General features: G+C 45.3%; 1 protein-coding gene across 1 annotated transcript in view; it reads left to right on the top strand.

Annotated features, from left to right (window-relative positions):
* Window positions 1-6,718: 6,718 nt before the first annotated feature.
* LOC138581421 (cytochrome P450 2D15-like) overlaps window positions 6,719-26,511 on the top strand; it is a 398,392-nt gene continuing 378,599 nt past the window's right edge. The window contains exon 1 of the mRNA XM_069652737.1: window positions 6,719-7,078. Within this exon, the coding sequence (XP_069508838.1) occupies window positions 6,866-7,078 (213 nt within the window). The 5' untranslated portion in view covers window positions 6,719-6,865. The remainder of the gene's footprint in view (window positions 7,079-26,511) is intronic.

The raw sequence follows: 26,511 nt of genomic DNA on the forward strand, positions 1-26,511 counted from the left end.
AAGCGTAAAGATGTTTGAATACCACTGTTATAGACTAATAACACAAGGCATGCCTTCTGGCTATAGGTTCCTGAACGTTCAGCCCAGGGTATGAAATCAGTTGTAACTTTAAAGAGAGTATAAGAGAGTCTGGATTTAAAACAGGCTCTAAACAAAACAGTTAAAAAGTTTAAAATAGCTATAGACTACAGACTTAAGGCTGCATATGGCTGTTTTAAGTAACATTCTCTTACCCGTACTTACAAGTGGGCTGTCCATTAACAATGTAGTGCGTGTGTCTTATTGCTATGTCCAGTGAAGCGGGGGAGCTATCAACCCCTGACTGTACATATGCACCAACACTGCGTCGTACACAGAGGTCAAAGACTCTGAAGGCTTCTTATCTCTTCACAGACCCAAACCGTATGCTATCTCCGTATGGCAATAGCAATGCCTAAAGAGACAAAAAAGGTTTAGATTTTAAAAATACAATCACAAAGTGCCAATAAAATAGTTGTCTTTAAAGGTACAATATAGCTATAGATTGATAACACATGATCAGGTCTCTAGCTATTTTAAGGATTATTGTTTTACCTATTCTCATGGGAGGGTTTGAAGCCCGGCAATCGTTGGTTAAATCATGCAGCGCTGTCCTGGAGAGGGGCTGTTTTATCTGCACACGGGCACCAGCAGAGGGTTGTGTCCTGCATTTGGATAAGGCATTGCTCTTCAATATACTCATTGGTACCACTACGGTACAGCTGAACTGCTGTCTCAGCGTGATACCCCACAATTCCATGATTCCAAGACGTCTTTTAAAGGCAATGCTAATTCTCTGTTAAGGCTTATCAGATTGTGCCCACATGGCTAACAAGGCAGAGGGGGGTCACAATTGTGCTGTCTCATGCGACCCTCCGCTGACTATCGCTGCAGCTTGAATTGGTTTTTTAAGTGCACACCACTCTGTAAAACTTCAAGACTGCATGCTCTGTTGATTACAGTAACATCTAAAATGCACTTATTACACAAGCCTACAAACAATTTCATTATACTCTAAATATAGTTAGACACACGCATTTATTAACAGCTATACTCTTTAACAGCAGTTGTAAAAGTTATGTATCGCTATAAAAAGAGTATTGATCTGTTTTGAAATACATAAATATAACTGTGCACTGATCTATCAAGTCTGCATTAATATGTATAACATCCTAAACGTGGTCGCTGGTGAACAAATAGCTAAATATAATGTGAAATGTGTCAGCTGATTGCAATAGTATGTATTAAATGTGCAATTTTTTTAATTTAACAATTCAATATCAAACTGATATGGTCTCTCTTAAAGTAGTATTTCTATATCAAATACACTGGGGTTCTTATCAAATGTATATCGTATTTATATAAACATTTCTGGGGGTTCATGAAATGTATATAATAAATGTGGGGGCATCATATTTATTGGGGTTCAATACATTTATATTGAATTTATCTAAAAATATTTGTAGGGTCATTACATTTATAGACGTACAATCACATTTATATTGAATTTAAATAAAAAATGTGGGCGTCAAAGCATGTACTGGGGTTCAATTAAATGTATATTAATTATATATTAATTATCACGCCTGGATGGAGCCCTGGGCGTTGGCCTGCGCCGCGTCTGGATGGGAATGTGGAGGCCGACAGGTGCCGCACTCGGACAGAGCTGTGAATGTTAGCATGGTAAAAGGTCAGGTAACCCACTAACCAAAATAAGCTCAAACTCTGCATACTTATCTCACTCAAAAACTCACACAACCATCTCTCGCACAACAAGCCGCACGCACTTCACAACACTGCAACAACACACAAGCAGGAACAACAGCACACGCGGACTGACTCCGATCCGATACCCGCACCAAAGCTCAGCATCCAGTGTATACCGAGTTGATGCTGCCAACAGAACACCACTCCTCTCACTATCCTACTCCCTTCTTCACCTTACTAACCCATCCCACCTTTATCGTTTACAGATCTGCCTGAGCGCCTGGGGACCAATTCCGTTGGTGACGGTGCGCGGTACAGATACCTTTTAACATTTAACATATTTATATAAAACATTTGGAGATCATCAAATGTATTGGTGTTGAATCATTGTATATCACATGTATATAAACATTTTTGTGAGTGATCAGATTTATTGGGGTTCAAACTATTTCAAATATATATAACCATTTTGGGGGATAATTACATTTATTTGGGTTCAATCAAATTTATATCGAAATTATATGTAAAGCATTTTGGGGCATAACATTTTGTGGGGTGAATCTATATCACTTTTTTTGTTCAGACTCGTTGGAATTCTTATCAAATGTATATAAATGTTTTTAAATTGTGTTTCTTGGGGTCATCACTTTTTTATTGTCAATTAAATGTATATGGGTTTCGAGTACACCTCTCTCAAATGTTAAATACACTACAGCAGGGTTCTTACCGTGTTTATATAAAACTAGCAAAAAGTAACCGTTCTCTGAATGGGTTCTGTGGACAGACATGACAACACTGTCATCAATTGTTGAAAATCAATGATCCTGTAGGTTGCTTTTCTGAGTCGCTTATCGCTTGATGTGATTTGCACTCTGAAGTTAACTGCAATGAGAATAGGCGTGTGTGGCTGACATACCCTGCAGCAGATGTTGGGGGAGGTGAGAGTTGGTGTGCTGCTGCATACTGGGACCTACTGTGCTCTCTCCCCACCTGTTGCCTCACCCTGACCTTGTGCAGTGCATTGCGGTGCAGCTGTCCCAGATACGATTCATTCTAGGATTGAGGAACGGTCCTTCTTCGACCGCATTGATGTTTTGCCGATTTCAGGCTCATGTGTGAAGATGCTGAAATCTGGAGAATGTGGTAGGGTGTTCAAATGTTATGTAGCCAGTAATGTCCGGAGGGTCCTAACAAGTAACTAGGCAAAAGTTGGTGCAGATTGGTGAAACGGTGTGGAATTGTATAAAGAAGAACGCTTTGCCAACCCACAAAACCACAAACATTTTTGAGTTTTACAGGAATCTGGGAAAAGGGGTGGGGTGCCTCAGTGTCATGTAGCCAGTAATGCCCGAAGGGTCAGGTAACGATTGATGAAACGGTGTGAAATTGTGGGAGGTACAACGCTTTGCCGAGCCACAAACCCACACATTTTCAGATTTAAAAATATAGATGTATATATATATTTTTACCGGGAGCATTGCATGTATAGGTAGTCAATCAAAGGCATAGGAGTTCAGGGGCATAGTAAAGAGGTGGGGCTACCGGTCAACTGAGATGCCTGATGAACTACTGAGGTGTCAAGTAACTTGCTGGACGTGAAATATTCAATTCTGATATACTTGGGGCAACATTTTGTACATCGCCTTTGGTGGTCCTTCTCTTGGGAGGAAGGCTACAATTCCTAGCATTAGCAGATGGGTTGGATTTGATTAAACTTGCTTAAAAGTCCTCAGGGGTTGGCCTGCCTAAAGTTATACGGAGTAGATCAACCAATGGGATATCTGCTGCATAGGCGAGGGCCAAGGGGTGGATTTGCATGACATCTGTAGGGCTGCTATCTGGGAAGGCCATAAGACTTTTACAAGATATTACCACGTGCATTTGCACACAGAAGGGGGGCAAGTTCTTTTGACAGAGGTGTTCTGCGTTGTGGAATGTCCTCATGTTTGACTTTGACATTGCCTACAAATACATTGGTGTTGGGGTATGCACACCGCATTCTGTCTGGTCAGAATCATGTTCCTGAACCAATTCCAATGGGGGCTTTGGTGTACCTCACAAGCACTGGGATGAGGAAGAGGAATGTGGAGGTAATTATCTAATTACTTGTCGGTAATCTTCATTACTCCTAGTCCGACCCACCTCGTTTTAGGGAGAATTCTCAAAAATGTGCTAATTCCCTTCACCTTAGAAACCCCCAGCAACTTTGCTGGATTTTGAGGACTTGATTTTTTTACCTGGAGAGAGTGTGAGGATGTGTTCCCACTCTCTCATGTATTTTGATGTGTGTTGTACTCTTGTGTTCTCTGATTATGGCGTTCTAGACAACTCCATAGGCATCATCTTTTCATGTGTGTTACACAGCACCCTCAGTTCAGTAACACAGGGAAGCCTTTCTAGGTTGTCCTAAGGTTTAAATACCGTCTCTGGGATAAACTACTGTTTCCCACCGTAAAGTCAAATTGACTTTACTAGTCTTTTTAAATTCCTAGACCTAGCACACTATCTTACAACAGAGTGCTGGAGGGGTTACCTAGTATCCCCTGTGTCTAGAAACTCATGTAGAAGTCAAATGCTACCCTTTTCTATCGAAATGGCTGGTGGCAGTGGTTTTACAATGAACTACCATGATTTTTCCCGACCGCTAACACCGGTAGCGAAAAATCGCGGGAGCCATGTTTTTCAAGATGGCTCCTTAAACCCCTTTGTTTAAACAGGTCCCGGTCTTTTTTCACCATTTCTTTTTGGAAAGGTCATTCTAGAGTTTGTCTATGCGCAACAAACTAGGTTGGTCCCTTTGTTTCTATGCCTTTGGCAGCCTTCAGGACTGAAGGCCGCCTCTGGCGTCTGAGTCTCTGGGGTGGGCAGGAAGTGAGGGAGGTGCCCGAAACTCCCTGTGCTTAGTCTCCTAGGAGACCCAAATGCACTCTGGTGTGATTGGCTGGCTGACTGTCCGGCAAGGACAGCCACCCTGCTGGGTGAGTGGCAGCTAGGCGGGAATGAATGGGAGAAAACTGTTTAAAAGGTGAGTCTCTTGGCTTGGAAGGCAGAGTCAACCACTGGAACGAAAGAACCGAAGACGAGCTGAAAGAGGACGGTTGCTGCAAATACTGGACTGTTGGTTTGCCCGGTGGGGCCCTGCTGCAGGTCCGAATCGCCAAGTTCACCTCGACAGAGAAGCCCCTTCAAGGACGGCTTCTTCCTTTGAGTTGGTAGGACCAATCTCGTAAGCCACCTGAACACCATTCTCGGAGCTGGTTAGGATTAACCAGGGAGAAGGACCTCAGCTTGTGTGCTTGAAGAACAGCAACCGGAATCGAAGATTTGCCAATTTGCCAGCTTTGTGATCCGTCGCTGTGCAGTGCAGGAGTACCCCAACGTACTCCCTCTTGTCCCCACGACTGCGGCTCAGGAACAGCGAGATCTGCAGGAACTGCTAGGAACAGAAGTCTTCAACTGCATCTTTTCTTCTATATAAGGTACTGTGAAAACCCGACCGAGAGAACTTACCTCTCACTACGAAGATTTGGGGAACTTTGGCAACTTGCAGGCCTAGTCAGCTTGTGACCCGACATACAAACCTTTCTTCCGTGAACACTTTTCCCATTGACTTTGGCCTACCTATTGCATTGAATCAACTCCTCTGCTGAACTCAAATTATTTGCACTGTTTTAAAGTAACTGTAATATTCGTTTTATTAACTTATGCCTTTTTTGCTCCTACTTCAATGCTATTTGGCTCCTATTCAAGGGAGCTGAACTGCTTAGTAATCGGTATTGTAGTATTATTTTTGTGTGATATTGGTTGCCTCATTTAGTGAATGCTTTACAAATGATTGTGCAATATATTAAGAAGTGTTTTACCAAGAAACCCTGAGTATAAGTGTCTATCTGAATACTTGACATTGTAAACCTTTGTGTAACACCTTTACAAGCTCACATTCCCTCTTCAGATAAGCCTGGCTGCTCAGCTCGCTACCAAAAACTGTGTGGTACAGACTTATACCAAAGGTTGGTTTTGCTTAGACCTGTAGTCATAGTTGTGTGTAGTGGTCCAAGAGGGTACTGCATACAAACTTTGCCTAACACCTCTCCCTTCATATGGGGCTGGAATGGGTCTCGGAATCCTGGTGGTATTTGAAATAAAGTTATTGCACGCTGGGAGGTAGGGGGTGTTATACTTTCAGGTAAAGCTGAGGGGCATTGTTACAAAAAAGTGGGGTTCTTTACAGGAGTGGATGATACCTCACAAGGAAGAGCTGTGACGAGGAACAACAGGACTATCGTTAATGAAGATTACTGATAGGTAATTCCATCATTCATGGGCTTATTAACATTTCGGTTTAGAAAATGACAGACTTTTGAATCCATCTAACCGAGGTTCCAGAAGTTAAGGGAGCTAAAGGCTATGAATGAACTTTTGTAATCCATCTTTTTTTGCTGTTTTCTGTCGCTCTGCTTCACAAATCAACAACATTAGGTTATCGAGCTGTCAGGTCTGGTGGCATATGAACCTGTGACCAGTAGCCTATACACTGCAACAGGCGCCCTAACCTACAGAACTATCACGAGTTTAAAGGAAATGGAAGTAGGTGTTAAATGGGAAGATGAAGACGGGGCAGGCGAATATCCAAAAACAAGCATAGAAATCATCCCTACAGGCCACTGGTTTACACGTGAAGTCATTCACTCTGGAAATTTAAAAACATACATGCCCGATCGTCTTTTTACAATAGAAATGCTGCTTTCTTTTGCCGGCTGTTTTTCATCTGAACGGTCCTCGCGCCCAGATTTACGATCTATTTAAATCCCAGAGCGCCAACATTTTCTTTTACCCTTGGAGTATGTCATTGTGTGAGCAGGATCGTTTGGTGGGTGACAATTGTGGCAGCAACTCATGATGGCGAACGCCGGCTGCATAGAAACAATGTCAATACTGACTCAGTATCAGGTGAAAAGGGAAAAACATGCGGAAGGAGGTGCGGCGTTACAGCAGTGAGCAGGCCGAGTAACAAGGTCCACAAAGGGCGCTGGAAGGAGAGACGCCTGTGTTATGAAATATATGAGACCTGCTGCGCGAGGGCAGGAGCTCAGAGCCTGGAAGCCGCAGCAAGAGGCAGAGATTTGGGCTGCTCAGTGACATGGCGCTGCTGTCTGCTCCCGGGGCGCTGCTGGCCTCCTGCTGTAGCAGCCTCCCCCTGCTTGGCCTGTTCCTCGTCACCTTCCTACTCTGCCTGGACTTCATGAAGCGCAGGAAGGGCTGGAGCACCGCCCTCACAGGACCCCCGTCCAGGCCCTTTGTCGGTAACCTGCTGCAGGTGGATTTTGATAACCTCCCAAAGTCCTTCACTCAGGTAGGTTGGGAACGTCCTGCAGCTCATACGCCCTCTTCCTTCACTCCGTGGGTGGGCATTCAAGGGCATAAGGAGTTCTCACACGAGAGCACGTAGTGGCGCATGCGCAGAAACCAGAGATGGGAGTGTAATATACATTAATCATTGTTACCACGTGCCGCACCACAAGTTCGTTTGCTTTTTACAGATTGCACCTTTAGTTCAGAGGCTCAAGAAACGCGTCCTGGACGCTTTTTCTTTCTCCTGAGCCCAATATAGAATCGGCTCAGGTTGGCATTCAGGCACTGCAAGTTTCGCAACTCTCGTTAAGATGGTCAACTGGCAGACACATTTCACTTATCACTTGCAGAGCCTTTCATATGCATGATGTGACATAGCGGGGCATCCCCCATTGAACGCCCCCCCCTCTTGTGGACACAGCGTATATATTACATCACACAATAACCACAGACAGCTTTGTAAAGTATTTGGGAACACAAGGTCACAGTTTCATTTGGAGCAACATAAAATGGGCCGGTCCCAGCCACATACTGGGGCATATGCGAACCTACGCTTCTGGTTATGATTGCCAGTCAGTAAACATTCTCGGGACCACTGACATGAGATACTGTAGCCTAAACTGCCCTGGAGGGGAGTCAGTGCCCGTCACTTGGATTTGGCTTGAGCCCAGCCATTCCGTATCGTAAAAAACTCATCACTAGCTAGGACCGCCCGACACTCTGCCTGCGACAGAAAAAGATAATTAGAAACATGACCACAATGCACAACACATGTGGAGAAATTATTAACCATCATTAACACTTGAATGCCTGCACTTCACTTGCTGATGCGATCGCCTCACCAAGCACTGAACTACATCCTAATACATATCGCACCGCTTCATACTTCAAAATTCCTCAATTTCTCACTTATTTTAAAATGTATGCTGCCTAAGATAGGCTGTGGGTGGGTGGGGATTAAAAAGGGCGGGGAGGCTGCTAGAAAAGAGACTGACCTGGCTGCAGCCCCCGTCTTATAAGCGTCCCCGAAGTGCCTGCTACCGGAAGTCAGGCCCTGGGAGACGCCTCTTCCGCCTCAAAGGGGAGGAAGAGTAGAAAGTGACCACCCTTGCAAGGGGGAGACCAGAGGGGACAGACCGCTATGTAGGCTGTCCCTCTGGCGCCCTCTCCGGTGGCCGGTCAGCCCCATAGGGGTGCGATCCTCCATTGACCGCCCCCCTTCTTGTGGACACAGCCTGTCATATATTCAAACAATAACCACAGCAAACTTTGTAAAGTATTTGAAACACAAGATCATAGTTTTAATTGGAGCAACATTAAATGGGACAGTCCCAGCCACATACTAAAGAATTATATATACAGCATGACCGATGTCATTCCCTGACTGCCCTGGGGCATAAGTGGACATATGCTTCTGTCAGTCAGTAAACATTTTTGGGACCACTGACATGAGATGATGTAGCTTAAACTGCCCTGAAGGGGAGTCAGTGCCCGTCACTTGGATTTGGCTCGAGCCTGGCCATTCCTGAACCACTCACAGCCGAAGCTGCAGCGTCAAAACTTATAACTGGCTAGGACTGCCCCAACACTCTGCCCCGCTTTTGCCATGGCTTCCCCACTGCTCCCAATGCCCCCACACAACTAGGACATACCCACCAACACTCCTATCTGCAGCCCGCCCTTCTCAATGCCACCTGTATTGCTGTGAGGAAGGGAAGACATCCATTCCCTTCTCAGACAGGTGTACACTGTCTGCAGCAAAAGGCGATGGGAGAGAATTCAAACAGTAATGTCCAATAAAGCCCAGATCTTTGGATTTTGCACATTTTCCACGCTCCTTTTCAAGCGCCTCCTAGACTTCTCCATCCCTTCCTGTTAAAGAGCGCCATGCTAGAGCTGCCTCGGGGCAATCTCAGACCAAAATATGTCTGTGCCAGGTAGTTCCTGAGCCGCTATGCGCAGGGCCACTTGCACCTGGGCCAGCAAACGACCCCGGACCCAATTTGGCATGGTCATTACTGCCCAAGTGGATCACCATCATTCTAGGTGCGGGCCTCCACTGCAGCTGCCAATGTATAGTGGGTAACAAGGAGTGCCACCTCATGCCTGGGGTACCCAACCATATCACCTTCGTCCCCCTAAATTCCAGGTTGGGGCCAACTTTCCATTGTAAGGCCTTCTTCTCTATCCTTGTTATAAAGAAATGACCAATCATCCATACTGCATCATCTGTTGGTATAAATATAAGTGCTCGTCAAAATTTCACTTCGCTCCTGCGCCCCCACCCCACCTTTGGCAATGCTCAAAACCTCGGTACCCGCTGTTGGGGTCCTCTTCAGGTTTACCACCGGGTGTGGGCCCCGTCTGGGGCTGTACATAAAGCCTGTAGCGGCCGGATTCTCATCTGCCCACCCTCATGATAGCCGGTGCTGACATCCCCTGCAAAAATGCTGTGGTGGCTGCCCCACTCCTGTAACTGTGGGTGGACCAACCCTTACCATGTATGCCCAGTGCCCCTGGGGTTGCCGACAAAACCTTCCAGAATTGAAACACTGAGATGGGAGAGGCGTCAGCATGCAGTACAAGGGGACTGACTTCCGTGGTCCTCTTTGTTAGAAAGAGCTTCAAGAGGTGTACCAGGCAGCTGACCTTCAGAGGGGACCATGCAACTCTATACGTGTGCCCTTACCCAATTGGTCCGTTTTGCATTTCCTCAACTAAGTTTAGTTTAGTTTAGTTTATTTACTTATATAGCGCGCCTAACCCAGGGGGATCTGGGTACTTTTACTTGACTGAATTCAGGACCCCTTCACCCGTACCCTTGCTGAACTTGTTAGCATCCCTTAAAGCAATGACTCTACCCGATGTGTCTTTCTTGGAGGCCGAGACCAACTCGCTAATCCTAAAAGCCCAGAAAAAAGCCCATGCAAAGGCAAGCCTAAATTGGGATAGTTCAAATGCATCAAAACACACTATGGCCAAGGCAGACAACAACCTTACCAGTAAATCAGATTCAATGGGTTTGCACCATTCATTTTTGGTAGGCTCCATCCTGGCCCAGCCTTTTAATGCAGTGCACACCAAAAGACCTTTTGTGGGATCGGCTTTCTCTCCCAATTTGCAGTAAAAAGCCACCGCTGCTAGATGAGCTGCGGCACAGCTTTTAGACTTTCCTTCCTTATGCCCCATGCCACAAATGTGTGTACCTGTTCTTCCAAAGTGTGCTCAGTACATTGTAATGCCACTGCTACCCTCAGGAACTTACTGTAGCTGTGCTGATACCTGGACCTGACACCTGGTGTGAGCGATCACACACCTAAATCACAGAGTACCCTGTCCACGCTACCAACTGCCACCACTCCTTTTGGAAATGCACTCCCTTCAGTTTGGCCGCTGGATAGGACCTCCAAAACGTGGTCCACTGAAATCGAAAAAGAGCGTCAGCAGAAACATTTACAGTGGCCGGCACATGCTGGGCTCTAAACTCAATATTACTGTACAAGCACACCTCAACCAATTTCCTCAGCAGGCTAAGTACTGCTAGGCATGATGCAGACTGTACCACAGCCTTGTTGTCGGACCACAAACGCACTCTCTTGTTACCCAACTCTGTTGGCCACAAATTGAGTGCTACTACAATGGGGAACAACTCCAACACCATGATGTTTCTTGTCCTACCAGTTTTGTGCCATTACTGTGGCCAGCCATGAGCACACCACGCCTGCCCCAAGATAACGCCAAATCCTTCACTGCCCGCAGCATCTGAATACATTTGTAAATACACACTAGTCTCCCAGGTCGTCCTCCAAATCTGCACACTGTTGAAACCCTCCAAGAATGTGAGCCACATCCTTAAATCATCTTTTAGGTTTGCACTGAGGTGGATGTGGTGGTGCTTTTGTGAGACCCCTGCAGTTGACCTAGCTAACCTGCGTGCAGACACCCTGCTCGCCGGGATTACCTTGGCAGCAAATTTAAGCTTTCCCGACAGTTGCTGAATTTTTGTCTAGGGTGGTCCTATCCTTAGCCAAGGTGCTCGCAATCTCTGCTGCCAATCCCCTGATCTTATCCTTCGGCAACCTGCAAGTGCCTTCCTCAGTGTCAATTTCTATGCCCAAAAAAGTTACAATCTTGCAGGGGCCCTGCGTGTTCTCTGAAGCCAATGGTATGCCCAATTTATTCATCAAGTTTTGAAAGGGAGACAGCATGAAGGCACAGTCCTCGGACCCACTTCTGCCAGAAAACATAAAATCATCTAGGTAGTGGACGATGGCCCCCCTTCGGTCCTCTCTGCGGGCTGCCAATTCCAAAAAGGTGCTGAATGCTTCAACCAGTGCGCAAGACACAGAGTGTCATGATCTCTGCTTCCAAAAGGTCAGGGTTTTCCCAACTCCCTTGGAAGCAGATCCATAACCCAGGTTCCGAGGGCCAACCAGTCCCAATTGGGACCTTTTGGACCCAGTCCTGGCGCCAGTGGCACCAGGCTCATAAATGTGTCCAGTCCCAGCGCTGGAAGCGCCGGGCTCATAATGCTTGGGTGGACTTACCTGCAGCAGACCATGCTGCTTACTTGCCTGCCAGCTGAGCCTCTGATCCTCTTCTGTTTGGAACTACTTTTCCTGTTGGGTGGGGCAGGAGCCACTCCCTAGATTCAGAACACTGGAACTCTTCTGGAAAGCAGGAACTCTTTTCTTACCTAGGCGTGGCTGTGGAAGGAGACACCTAAGCACTACAGGAGGCTATTTAAACCACACCCGGTGGATGAATCTTGCTTTGCGTTATTCTGCATCCTCTGCAGCAGAACGCTCATCGTGTCTTCTGCATCGGATCCTGGGCCTAAGGAAAAAGGCTTACCATCCTGAATGCAGTCTTCAGCAACACCTATAAAGACAAGAAAGAACAGGTTAGCATTCCGGCATCTGAAAGACAAAGGCTTACCTACTCTTTGTGCGCTCCGGAGGTCTTCACACTGCATTCCGGCATCTGAAAGACAAAAGCTTACCGACTCTTCGCACTCTCCGGAGGCCTTCGGCGCTGCATCCTGCATCTGAAAGACAAAACAAGGTGCGTTTAAAGACATTGGGGAACTTTAATACTCACGTGCCATTACTCCTTTCCACATCAACCCCAGTGGGTATTCCGGCACCCTGCAGCCGCTCCGAACTCGTGCCTGCAAAATAAAAGACAGTTAGAGCGCATCGTGAAGCAGGCAACAAGCGCTTACTTACGTGCTTCCAGGCGCTTCTATTCATCATACGGACTCCATCTTCAACTCACTTCAGCCCGTCATAGACCATCTCCGGAACCTGCAAAATAAGAGACATCATTGCTAAAGACTTTAAAGACAATAGAATTACTCGAAACTTACCGTTCGTGCAGTAAACGACGGACAGCAGTCCTCTGAAGTCAAGAGGCCTGCGCTACCGATCCAGTGAAGAAACTGATTACAGCACCCTGCCCCGAGGCAGATGGAGAGCTCGGCATTCACTTACCTAAGGTGAGAGCGTTAACCTTTTGGGGTCTACAGGAGAGCAAAAAGGGAAGAGATAGGGACCCCCCCAATAACCCCAGTTCATTAATCCCATATTTTCTGTCTGCAGACATCTTACTCTTGAAGTCAGGCATACAGTGCACAGAGGTCCAGCCCAAAGAGCCAACCGGGTGCTACACATCACCTTTGAAGATACGGTAGTCACCCAGTCAAGACCGGCGCCTCTGCGAGAATCAGGTGAGCGTTACACAGAGCAACCCATGGGCATACATTTGTCAATATAAAAACTGCCCTCCCATTGGAATCCCAGTAGATGAAAGCTGTCTGGGTGTACTGGCGATAAGCGTAAAGCTTATTCAATGTCAACCTTGGCCAACAGTGCCTTCCTGCCAGCAGTGCCTCAGACTGAGCCAGTGATTCACTGACTCACCACTGCGGTATGATGGATGATGTGTTAACCTGAACTTACCTGGTTCCTTTTTGGGCACTTTGCCTAGAGGCAATACAATGAAATGGATAAGAGGGGGTGAGGGAAGGGATTAGCAATCCTCCCCAACTCTAGCTCCTTACATATCTTCTTCCCTACCTCTATGGGCTGATCAGCAGCAGAGGGTTGGTTTTTGATTAACCGAACAGTCAGGCGGCCCTCCTAGGGGATGTGGAATCCCTCCATAAATCCCCCCAAAAATAAATCCCTCTCATCATGCTTTGCATAATCACTCAAATACTCCTGCAAAACATGTACGCCGATGGGGGAGGGACTCTTGACCCGCAGGCCACTACTAGCCTTCTTTGCGCTGGCGCCTGCCGCCACCTTCGGCTTTGATGCATTTAGCCAGTGGGTGGCTACCACTGCATTTTGCACACTCATGGGGATACCTGAACTTGGGCCCCGATGTGCAGTGGCATGGTTAGCCCCCTGCTTTTTGACCTTCACATATGCCTGAGCCAGCATTGTTGGACCCCTGGTCTTGCCCCCCCCATCCATGCGGGCGTTTGTGAAAGAGCTGACTATTTGCCTTCTGGTCATTCTTACCATACCAAGACCTTCAGGCACCTTTGTGTGACTCACTCCACACAATGTTGGACCTCTCTCTGCCCCCCATGAAGTGTCGCGGTTTATCACACGGCACACTCCAAAAGGGAACTCCTTCCTCTACAATGAATGTGGCACACAATAATACACTTTTTATTTTTAATATATCGCAGATTCTTTTGAGTAGGCCTCCAACCCGCCTCGCACACAATCGCCACAAACACCCTGTGTCACAATGGACTAGGAATCAGGCTGGTGTGTATTAATAAGATATTTTATTAATTTATTATTCAATGTAAATGAGGATAATCAAAATACAACAGCCACCAAAATTGTGGCAACACAAATGCAATATCCTATCTAGAGCGACCAAGTGTAAATGGGCTGTTACACTCGCTTTTCTTATGATGACAAACAGGAAAATACAATCAGGTTGAAATAGACTGTTACACTCGCTTTTGTTTAAAAGACAAAACAGGAAAATAACAATTCCACACAAAGCAATAGCACCTACAGTCAAGCACTCCCACCTGCAACACACACCCCCAAACATCAATTTGGACTTGATTCCTTTTAATGGAATGCAGTGGCAAGGAGTAGGAAAATAGAGGGAAAATCGGGTTTGGGGTATAGCCCTCCACCACAAGATGGGAAGCCAGCAAAGAAAGGGAAAATCTGTTTTTGGAGCAAAATGGAAGAATGGGATTTTGATTATTTCTCACAACTGCTAGGGGACAGAATAGAAGGAAATAGAAGGACATTCGTATTGCTTACACTTAGATTACTAATCAGCACACCAGGGCCAAATACAAATGAAGTAGGAAAATCGGTTTTGAGAAAAAGCAAATGCAAAAGGAAAATCCGGTGGCAAATGGAAATGTGTTTATACTGGGGCTTGCAATGACAGGCAGCACAGGGAAGAGGTTTAGTTTACAATAGGAAAATCAGTTTTCAGTGACAAGGACAGAGGCTCATAACAGGTAGACTTCTAGGCAAAAGGGATTGCTCACAATGGGAACAACTGTTTGGGTTTTATAGGACAGATGCAAATAAGAATTTGTTTGGTAATGCACACAATACACTGACAAATTCGGTTTTTAGTTACAAGGAGAATAATTCTTTTGCGGAAACACTTTAATGACTATAATAATTACATAAAAACAACCGAAACAAGATGGTTGATTTCGAATTGCAACAATCTTGAACTGTGAATTTCAATGGGGAATTGATTGATTTACTTGAAAAAAATACTATGGATTTACACAGACAACTGAGAGGTTTTTCAAAGGTGATATGTTAACATACACAGGCAAACAAGAGATTCTTCTATGGGGAGATGACTAAATTACATTGGCAATTTGGCGTTTTCAATGGGGATATTGGATGTACTACTACATAAATGAAGGGCTTATGCAATTTAGGGCTGGGGTTATATGCTACTTACATAGCAAGCCTTGGTTTCGGATTCAGGAAAGCCAGCTGCATCTCAGGACACTCTGGACAGATAGGAAAAGGGTTTGGTCACTGCACTCTCAAAGATGTTAAGGTTCAGCAGCCATCTCCCCATCCTCCTTTTGTGTCTCCCCGGTTTTTGTGCCTCTGTCCCAAGTCCTAGTATAGTCCCCCTTATATAGCAGAAATGATATCACTAACTTTACAATCTAGGGGGAGTACCCTGGAAATTATCCCTGCCGCCAGGATTGGACAGTTTCTCTCTCTTCGCCCCCAGTAGGGATTGGATCAGGGATTTTGGAGCACCACCTGTCTTTCCCCTTTATTACCCTGCTTTGTTCTCAGCTCAACTATTAAACTAGTTATGTATCATAACTTCATAATTGTGCTAGCAACTGCCATGTGCAACATATATTCTGTTTGAGTTGGTTATGGGGAATTAGATAAGCTGACCGCCCAATCCGTGCCATGTAGCATGGCCATGTGCCACCTTTTGTCATTTTCATAACTTGTACAACAGTTATGAATATGTAAATTCTCAAGCATGTTCCTAATTTCATTTTCCACCTTTTCATCAAATGTCATAATTGTCACATGTTCAGATCAGCCAGAAACCTGATCTAACTGGCCATTACAGTTCCCAGAGAAATGCAATTTATATCCTTAAAACCGGCTGGAAATTACATGAATAATGGCATAAAATTGAGTTCCATCCTCAGTCTGATGGCTGCGCAAAATGCCTAAAACAAAATAGTATTTTAATATGAATGATGAGTGTGTTTGGCAGCAAATAGGCAGGCTGCTTCATCCCCCACAGCCATCTGTTCCCCAGGGTCACCTTGTGACCAGAGGGATTTTATGAGTTTCTTTGAAATTGACAGTTTGCTCTTTGAAATGGGTGCAACAAAAACTCACATCTTTTCGTCATGCTTTAGCCAAAGATTGCCTTCTTTGAAATCCCTGCATTCCTGCCATCAAGTCTGAAGAACAGGGAACTATGACACCTCCCGCAGCATCACATTTTATTATAGGATAGAGGATAGGTGTGATATCCAGCTGGATGTGGGGCTTACCATTGTGAGGCTCCTGCCTCAGCCAGGACCGGTTTTTCCTGAAGTAGTGTCTCTTCACAGTTTACAGGCGTTTTGTGGGTAAAACCTAATATACATTTACTTTGCTCACCCCCACATCATGTTTCCCTGACATTTTCTGTGTGAGCAGTGATATCTTTTTCCATTGTGGCAATTTAAAGCCATTTTTATTTGCAAATACAAGTGCAGGCTGTTTTTGCTTTAAATGTTTAAAAATCCTGTCTTGCAGGTCACAGGATTCTTTGATTCATCCTCCTTGGGTGTATTTACATTGCTGCTTGTCCCTAGATGATGATGGATAGGCCCCTTTCCACATGGTTCTTTAATTTGACATAAGCACAAAAGAAAAACCCAGGCCGTTTTGGTTGCAGTGTGTAAAGGGCTGCTGTTTATGTGAAAGGGAAAGCAAAACAGGGCCGTTTTTATTGCAGTGTTTGAATACTTGCCTCTCATGTGACAGGGAAAGTAAAGCAGGGCCGTTTTTGGTTGCAGTGTTTGAATGCTGCTGTTCAGGTGAAAGGGACTTCTGTTTGGGGGCTCTAGATGCACCCCACAGAAGGAAACCCACCCCTCCATGTCTTTCTGATCCCAAGACATGGAGGGGATCTTTTTTTTTCATATTTGGTTATATGAAAACCTTTTACAAAATGTTATGTTTCCATTCACAATATTAAAAGAAATACAAAATAAATCACGGTCATACTTCTCTAATCCACTTAAAATAACTAGGCAAATCTGAAAAAACAAAAATCTAAATTCAATTTTTTATTCAATAAAAGGAGCATAAACTAAGGCGAGACATTCCATCGAAGACAAATATCCTAAAAAGAGAAAAAAGAAAAAGGAAAACCTGTACAATCCATATCAGCTCACAAACAAAAGAAAAATAGGGTTCAAGCCCATTACAGCTGCACTGAAGATATAATTTCTGTTAGAAGTAAGGTTCTCAGAGGGAAACCTTTGGCATCGTCTTGCGCATCACAATGTCATATTTTTCAAGGACTTTTACCACTGCTGTTGTCAGAGCACTTGAATGTCCAGAGATTAATCTGCCCCAAAATAATTCTGCAATGTGATTGTCTCTACTGACTCCAAATCTAGCAAAGAAGGAAAGTCTTGCAGGCCAAGTTCCCTCACACTCTAACAATAGAGATTGGTTAGAAGGAATTTTACACACATTGCATAAACCATTGGAATTCTCCACTTTACCCTTTACTGACAGATTCTCTCCTGTATATGCTATATTCAGAGGTATTCTGAGAAACCTCATCCTGATCCTCCAGTCTGGGAATTTCAAAAGATATTTAGCTATGACTCCTTGTTTTTTTCCTGCTTTTAGAAAGAGATTTTCAGGTACTCGAGAGCGCATCTTGTCAATTGTGTTAATCCAATCCATTTCATTTAGGATCTTTTTTACCTTGAGAGGGTTATGGATCAAAGTCTCCAAGTCTATTCCTGCTTCCAGAAGCAACAGTAATTTAGATTTTTTAGCTTCTAAATGGTCCTTGATGTCAAAATATAAGGTATCCTCCTGTGCAGTAATAATTAAGCGCAAGAGGGAGATGAATTTCCAATCTGCCTGAATGTAGGACTAATTCAAATCTCAGTGTGGACATGGAGAGGCTCATAGGGAGACAAAATACTCTCTTCCAAGCAAGCCCCCCCCAACCTTTGCCAGTCTACATTCCGCAGAAATGTTTTAGTCCCCAGTCCATAGAGGTCCATAGAGGATCAACGGGACCACTTTGGGCGTATAGAATTTAATTAATGGGAGGATTGAACATTTGCAAAACTTTGCTAAGATCTTTTTCATCTGGGTAAGTAGCTGCGAAATCTTCATCTGTACATCTTGTTCCACCTTCCCCTGCGATGGAGAGGCATACACCTTATATCCCAAGTAAATCAGATCTTCCACTCTTGAAATGCTATGCCCCCCCACCCTAACTTCCAATCTGTTATGTTATGTTATCTACATTTATAGAGCGCACGGTCGCCCGAAGGCATCATGACGCTGACGAGGAGGACTGCTCTGGTAGGAGAGGAAAACCACGAAGTAGAGACCTAAAAGAGGACGGTTTTAAGTGCTCTTCTAAAACCAAGATAGTTGGGAATTTTCCTCATGACAGGAGGAAGGCTGTTCCAGAGGTTAGCTGCTGCTATGGAAAAAGCCCTGCCACCAACCCTCGTACGATGGAATCTTGGAACAGCAAAAAAATGTGCGGTAGAAGAATGTAAATCCTGTTCGGGGAGATAGCGTGAGAATTTAGCCTGCAGGAACTCAGCCCCTTGACCATGAATAGCCCGATTAACTATACACAGAGCCTTGAAATGGACACGCTGGCCGACCGGAATCCAGTGAAGTTGGCACAGCACCGGGGAGATGCAAGCTTCATACGGGGGTGCCCGTGGCCAGCCTAGCCGCCAGATTCTGTATGCGCTGTATTAAGCAAATAGGCTGCAACAGGTACAGCGAATTACAGTAATCCAAGCGGGAAAGAACTAGCGTTGTGACTACAGGAGGGCGCATGGGTTCAGGTATCATGGAAGGAACCTTCTTCAAGACCCTGATTTGATAGTGAGCGGCTTGGCACACAGCCGTCACTTGGTTAGACATTGAAAGGGAAGCAGAGAGAATGACACCCAGGGTTTTTTACTTTGCTTACTGGGCTGGGAAGAGGACCCAGGAAAGTGGGCTAGAAAGCGGTGGTCCAGTGTGAAGGGTCAGGGGGACAGCCCACCACCAGTATCTCGCTCTTGTCACCATTGAGCTTGAGCCAGTTCTGGTCCATCCAATTGCCGACGGCGCTCAGACATTCACCAAGGCAAGATGACACATCTACTCAATCCTAATCTAACCGGATCAAGATTTGAGTGTCGTAAGAGTAACAGTTAAGGCCGTGGGCACGGATGAGGCAGACCAGTGCGCAGATTTAGATGTTAAACAGGATCGGGGAAAGTGAAGAGCCCTGCGGGACACTACAAGTGAGAGAACAAGACAAAGAGAGGAAGTGGGGCATAGTAAGAGGTTGTGTACGGTCAGATAGGAAAGAGGTGAACCAGGCGAGGACTTGGCCGGATATTTCCATCTGTGCCAGGCGAGACAGCAGGATGGGGTGGTCGACCGTGTCAAACGCAGGCGACAGATCTAACAGAATCAAAGCACCAACCCTACCTGAGTCAACTAGCTTGGACATATCGTCCCGCACGGAAACCAGCACGCTTTCAGTTCCTCTCCCTGGTCTGAAACCTGCCTGTGCAGGATTGAAGAACTTAGAGGATTCCAGAAAGGAGGATAGAAGAGGAGTGATGAGAGATTCCAATAGTTTGGAAAGGAAAGGGAGTAAAGAAATAGGCCGAAAATTATCCGTAACCGTGGGGTCTAGTAAAGGCTTCTTAAGAAAGGGGACAACCCTTGCATATTTCAACTCCAAGGGGACAAGTCCTGACTGACACGAATTATTTATTGCCGCTTTGAGTTCCGCCAGTATATCAGGAGCGATCTTCTTCATGATTTTGATAGGGATGGCGTCCTCAGGAGAGGATGATTTGATTCTTTGAACAGCGGCTAGAACTTTAGTCTCAGTAAAGAGAGGGAAGGTTGAACAATTAGCAAGGGGTTCAATGTGGAGAGCAGGTGGCGGCTTGACAATGTTAGGAGTCAGTATAGCTGGAGATTTAGCAATATTTGTGCGGATTACTTCAATTTTATTAATGAAAAAAGAAGAGAGATCATCGCACAGCTTTTGAGAGGGTTTAACCCTAGAGGTAAGGGTCTCAGAGGAAGCTAATGACTTCACGATAGAAAAAAGGGTCTTTGGCTGACATAGCACAGTTTTTATCTTCTGAGAGAAGAAAGTGTCTTTAGCTATTTTGACGTCGGCCACATAGGTAGAGAGGCAGGACCTGTGTGATTCTCTAGTTTCTGGCGGGCGGTTTTAAATTGTTCTGAGAACCAGGGTTGAGAAGGCAGCCTACGACCCTGAACCAATTTTAGAGGGGCGCAGATGTCTGCAGCGTCCAAGATGGATTGAGAGAGTAGCCTCAGCAATAATGGCCTCGAGGGGGCACAGTTCATTGCTATTTGATCGCTAAGTGCTTTGGTATCGACCGAGCTCCAAGAGCGCAGCAAGGTTTTTGGAGGAAGGACCTTACTAGGTGGACTCACAGATTTGAATGTACAGGATACTAAGTGGTGATCAGACCATACCGCTGGTTCAATGAGCCCAGGGCATAGCAGTGAGTCCTTTGAGAATACCAAGTCAAGAGTATTACCATGAATGTGAGTGGGGCCTTGGACCAATTGGTGCAGATCAAGATAAAAAAAAAAAAGAGCTCAACTCATTTGATAAAGGGAAATTGAGGTGGAGATTGAGATGGTATATTGTAGATTCAGATCTGCCACTAAATCCACTAGAGCATTCCCAAAGTGCCCTATAGGTCCAGGGGGGCGATATATGAGCAGAAAATGACAGATGCAGGAAGGTGCGATAGCACATCTGAAAAGTAGTGCTTCCATATTAAGCTTATGAGAGCAAGATAACTGGGTGATAATATATTCAGCACGGAAAATAATAGCCACCCCCCTCCACGCTGTGGGGGTGGGCGGTCATGATGAAAGATATGGTAAGCAGAAGGTATGGCTTGAACCAATGCAGGCGCTGAGCTCGGTGCCAGCTATGTTTCTGTCAGGCAGAGAAGTGGGGGCTGCCTGCTAGATAGCAATTCCCGGATTTCACCAGTATGAGCTGGGAGAGACCGGGTGTTCAATAAAAGTAGAGTGGATGTTCCAATTGCAGACTTCTTGCCACTAGTACTGTTAGTGAAGGTAGGAGCAGCAGGGGGAGGGCAGTGGTTCCACCCAGCTCGCCAAATTGTATTTACTGGAGCAAGAGAAAGCAGAAGGTTTCTATCAGGCCGTCCCCCCGTCCCATAAACGGACGGACGGGCACAGATGGGCTTGCCTTAAGCGTGCCTTCGGCGCACTGGCGGCGCACCCGCCCGCTGCGTGGGTGGTCGATCCTGCACATAAGTGCAAGGATCGGCATGAAACCGAGGCAGAGGGCTGGTGTAATGAGGCTAGAAAGAGGACTCAAGAGTAGTCCTGGCCCGTAACACAGACACCCAAGGCTGCCGTACTAGTTCAGAATACAATGGAGCAGCGTACAGTTTTATATAATTAGAGTTCACTTCATTCACATCACATCGCCCATTTAAAAATACAATCTCAACTAATTAAAAATAGAATCTCAAGAGCCCTGTAAATTGTTAAAGAAATATGCAGCAGCAAGTCTCTCTAAATGGCTGTCCGCTAACGAAGCAGCCTTACCTCAAATCTGAGTAGTTTATCTTCTTATGTGGGTGCTTAAAAATAACTATCCTCGATTTCTTTGAGTTAATGGCGAGATCATTCTCCTTTGCATAAACATCGAGTTTATCCAGAAGACGCTGCCGCCCCATTGGTGTTTTGTCCGGCAGGACCACATCGTCGGTATAGGCAAGCCAGTGGATCTTACACCCATTCATTGTAGGGCTGGCCAAAGCATATCTGCAAGGTATAGGTTGAAAAATAGTGGGGCTCCCATGCAACCCTGGCAAACTCCTCTTTCTACCTTGATCGGCTCTGAGAGGTGTCCTTCATCATCGAGCCGTACTCTAATGGTGGTATCTCTATGGAGCTCTATCAGCCTGGCTAGGAGGCCCTCTGGAATACCCCAGTTCCTAAGCTTTGACAATAATCGATTTCTCTTCACATGGTCGAAGGCCTTTGAAAAGTGGACCCAGGCCCCATATAGCTGTTGTTCCCCTTTGATCTTTGTTTTTTCACTCAAGATGTTTAATGTCAAACCATTTAGTGCTGTAGAGCGCCCTCCTCTGAAGCCTGTTAGATGTTTTGAAAGAATGTTCTTCTCCTTCACCCATCTCTCTAGCTCCCCCAATAGACTCTTCATGAAAAGCTTACTTTCAATGTCAAGGGGGGCGATCGGCCGATAATTTGTAGGTTGCATCTGGTCGCCCCCCTTTAATAGCAGGATAATAATCGTAGATTTCCATGATGTTGGGAATGGTTGCCTTTCTAAAATCTCTCCAAAAAGCCAGAATAGTAATTTGCCCCATAATCAGGGCTGTTTCTTCAGTACTTGATGAGTTAGGCCAAGTCAATTCAGGGATCAAGGCCATCTTCTTTCTAAAGTCCAATCAATCCAACCAGTTGAGCCATATTTCTTTTGCTCATTCACAATTGTCTCCATATATTTACACAAGGTTGTCCCATGCTCGGGAAACTTTTCCATCCATACTGCAGCCAACAAGGAAAGCTTTATTCCAATTAAATATATTTTCCTCAGATCTATACTTTTTCTGCCTCTTTTTGTCATCCTACTGGCTGATAGTTACATCGGGGCAAAATATGTCTCCATATTGTATGGCTGAAGTTATAATTTCCTACAACTTTTGGACCTAGGCATAGTTGTCCCTTTGGACTCCCCTGTTAATTTCTATTTCCTATACTTGGGTTTACTACAGTTCTCAAGTACTAAAGAGGGATTTTCATCCCCCTTTACATTTTGTATGAGTGAGCCAGCACACCCCAATTTATGTGGAGTGCTGAAGGTGATACAATGTATCCCCCTTCTTCCTTACCTAGTAACATTTTCTTACAATTGCAAGTTTTACATGCATGACTGATGTCAGTGGTTTTACCTTTATGCCTTTTAGTCTTCATTTTTACTTGCAGGCTTACTTTTAATGTGAGCTCTGAAACTGCATTTTTTGAATTACTAGAAAAACACCTTGTTTTTCCCTATGCTACTTTGCCGTGTTCAAGGACTGTTTGGAATTACTGCCGATAATGTTGCAGGAGCCGAAAGGAAGCTCATTCCCTCTCCCATGAGAAAATTAATGTGTTTACCCCTTGCAATGTTCCATGTGACATTTTGGCTGAATGCCTGTGAATGCCAGCAACAGGTGAACTTTCCGGAAAATGCCATTACGTATTTGTGTAATGTTTCAATTGGAGAGCACCATATTAGGCTGTCAGAGAAAAGGCTTTAGGGCTGGAGAAAAGGTGGCCACATCTTTTCCTGTCTGTCCTGTTGTGAAGGTTCTCTATGCCAACCTGGTCTGGAAGCTGTCCAGTGAAGTTCTTGGCGAGATGAAGTGGCTTACAGCTTTGCCAACGGTGATGTATTTAATCTAATCTATTTTCTATAGCATTTTATTCACTTATGTATGCTTTTGTTTTGGGTTAATAAATGGCCATAAACAGCCAGTGTTATAATCTAGCTGCATTTCAAGTGTACAATGTTTTTCTAGTAAGTGTATTGTGGACAAAAATAAGTAATATACATAGAAATCTGTGCACTTTTTGGGAGAGAAAAACAGCCACCAACCCCTCTGTTTCTGCTGATACAGATGAACTCTGACCCCTCATTGTTTATGCGTTTTCTTTTTTTGCACATTTCTTTTTATTAGGTTTTGACAAGGTCAAACATTAATTGAACTGGACAACATGAAGGTAATACCCTCTAACAATACGATAGACAACATGTCATGCTCCACCCTTTTTTCCCCACTAACCCCCACCCCTCCATATTGCAAGTGAATTCTCCTTTTATGCAGTTAGATTTTTGAAACGTGTTCTCGTGTGTAAGTCCTTGACCGAGTGAGCTGTAGCAATCCTTGCCCCCTCAGGGTTTATGGCACACCTCTCATGTTTTTAATGTTGTCAGTCCGGGTCGGTTCCTCTTTTCAAACCACGTGCCCACATTCCCTTCACCGAAACATATTGTGAAACTATGACCATTCAGTTTCCACCGAGGAACTACCTCTGTGGATTGCTACTGTGAACTTTTCCATGAGATATATGTCTTTGGCTGTACTAGATCACTCCTGCACTGTGGGGAGAAGCCCCCTTTTCCAATGTCTGGCCCGACACGCTTGTGCCGCCAGTAGAAGAAAATGCACCAGGGATGATGGCGTGCCCCACTTATCATCACACCTCTCTAACACAAACAGTACAAACAAAGGGTGCAAGCTGTGTGCTCCCCCCGCTGCATCCTTGATCCACCCCAAAACCTCAGCCCAAAACACCTGCACACTGGGGCAATCCCACCAGATGTGGCAGTAATCGGCTCTGGCTCTGCACCCATGCCAGCAGTGGGGGTCCACCTTTGGGAACATTCTAGACAGACGCACTGGGTCATATTGCCATTGGTGAAGCAGTTTTATTGCGTGTAACTTGTACTGGCATGAAATGGAGGTCTTGAAAGCTCGGTTACACATTTGCTGCCACAGGTTTTCGCGCATTTCTATGCCCAGAACTCTCTCCCATAGTGTTCGGAGTCCCTTAGTAACCCCCTCCTTGGGTTCCAAAAGCACCCCATAGAGGCGTGAAATGAGGGCTTTCATGTCTGCATACCCGTCCAGAACCTTCTCAACTGGGGTGAGCTCCCTCGGAATGCATTCCTTCAATTTTCCCGACATGAATATCCCTTTTAACCTGAGGTATAACAACACTGACAATCTACCTAAGCCCAGTGTCTCTTCAAGCTTCTGAATGCTTATAAATTCCCCTGTTTGTACTAGTTAGCCCACCCTAGTGAGTCCCGCCTCAAACCAAGACTGGTATTTATGATTTATTTATTCGAATATGTAGAGCATGCAACAGCCCGGAGGCACTGTGCCGCTTCTTACAGACAGATTTCTTGGTTGCAGAAAATTTGAGAAGCAGCACAAACATATTAGAGTACACGCATGAGAGATAGCGTGGCATTGTGGCACTTGTCACAGACTGATTTCTTAGTTACAGAACATTTGATTAAAACAGAAAACAGTGTACATTACAGGCATATGAGAGAGCAAGGCAATCAAAGGGTTTAGACGAAGAGGAAAGTTTTGAGTTTTTTACGGAAAGCAAGGAGTGAGTTTTCCATTCTGATGTCAGTGGGTAGTGCGTTCCATAATCTGGTTGCAATGTAAGGGAAGCCTTGCCCACCAGCTTTAGGCCTGTTGATGAGTGGGGTGCTAAGTAGGTTAGTGTATTGGGTCCTGATGGGCCGAGTGGATGTGAACTTCTCTATAGTCTCTGATAGATAGGATGGAGCTGTGAGGGTGAAGCATTTGTAGGTGAGGGTAAGGATTTTGAAAGTGATGCGCTCTTTGAACGGGAGCCAGTGAGCTGCCTGTCTGGCCTGGGAGATATGTTCCTTTTTGGGGATGCTTAAGGCTGCTCGAAGCGCATTGTTCTGTGTGATTTGGAGTCGATGGAGGTTTTTTCAGATGTACCTGATAGAAGGGCATTCCAATAGTTAGTTTGACATCATTGGTGGCTCTGGCTATTGATAGACAGCTGGGCTTAGATAGGTAAGGTTTTATGGTGTTTATTAGTTTTGTAGTGTGTGCTGAGGCAGAGGTGATGGCGCTGACCTGTCTGGTCATGGATCGGGTGGAATCTATGTACACCCCTAGAGTCTTCACAGATGTGGAGACAGGGATAATCATGTTGTGATTGTGAAGTTAGCGTAATGCCTGTCGAGTTCGGCTAGTGTTTTTTTGAGACCTAATATGGTGATTTCCGTCTTCTCCCCATTGAGGCAGAGGCCATTAATTGCCAGCCAGGCCTGGATGGTGGAGTATATTATGTGAAGTGCTTCAGAATCTTTGTTATATATTCCGGTGAGTGGGAGAAGTACCTGGGTATCGTCAGCGTAATTAGTATACGAAATACCAAGTGCGTTGAGCTTGTCGAAGAGGGGCTTTGTGAACAAGTTGTACAGTGTGGGTACTGTGCAGGAAGCCCTGTGGGACTCTGCAGTGGATGGTTGTGGGGGCTGCGTTGGCTAGGTTAGAAAATACTTTCATCGCCCTGCCTTCCAAGAAGGAGGTGACCCAGAGAGCTGCTTCTTTAGCAAAGTTAGCCGAATGGGTAAGGTGCGAGGTGAGAGTATTGTGGTCCACTAAATCGAAAGCAGCTGAGAGGTCAAGGAGTAGCAATAGTGCTGTTTTTCCTTTGTCCATGATTTGGGTGATCTGATTTTTTTAAATCCACCAGAGCTGTTTCCGTGCCATGTGCTTTGCGGAAGCCAGATTGGCTGGTTCTGAGGATGGAGTGAGCTTCAAGGAAGTGTTGGATCTGGCTATGGGCAGCTTTATCCAAGATCTTAAGGTGGAAGGGCACAGTGGTTATGGGTTGGTAGTTGTTGGGCTGTAGTGGGTCTAGAGTGGGCTTCTTCAGAAGGGGGAGAACCCAAGTCTCTTTTAGGCTTTCTGGGATAATGCCTAATCTGAAGGAGGCATTGATGAAGGCTGTTAGGAGCGGTGCTAGAATGTCGGCGCATTCCTTGATGAGCTTAGTTGGATATATGTCC

Source organism: Ambystoma mexicanum, chromosome 3p (genome assembly GCF_040938575.1).
Source record: "Ambystoma mexicanum isolate Mex_15411 chromosome 3p, UKY_AmexF1_1, whole genome shotgun sequence".
Taxonomy (NCBI): domain Eukaryota; kingdom Metazoa; phylum Chordata; class Amphibia; order Caudata; family Ambystomatidae; genus Ambystoma; species Ambystoma mexicanum.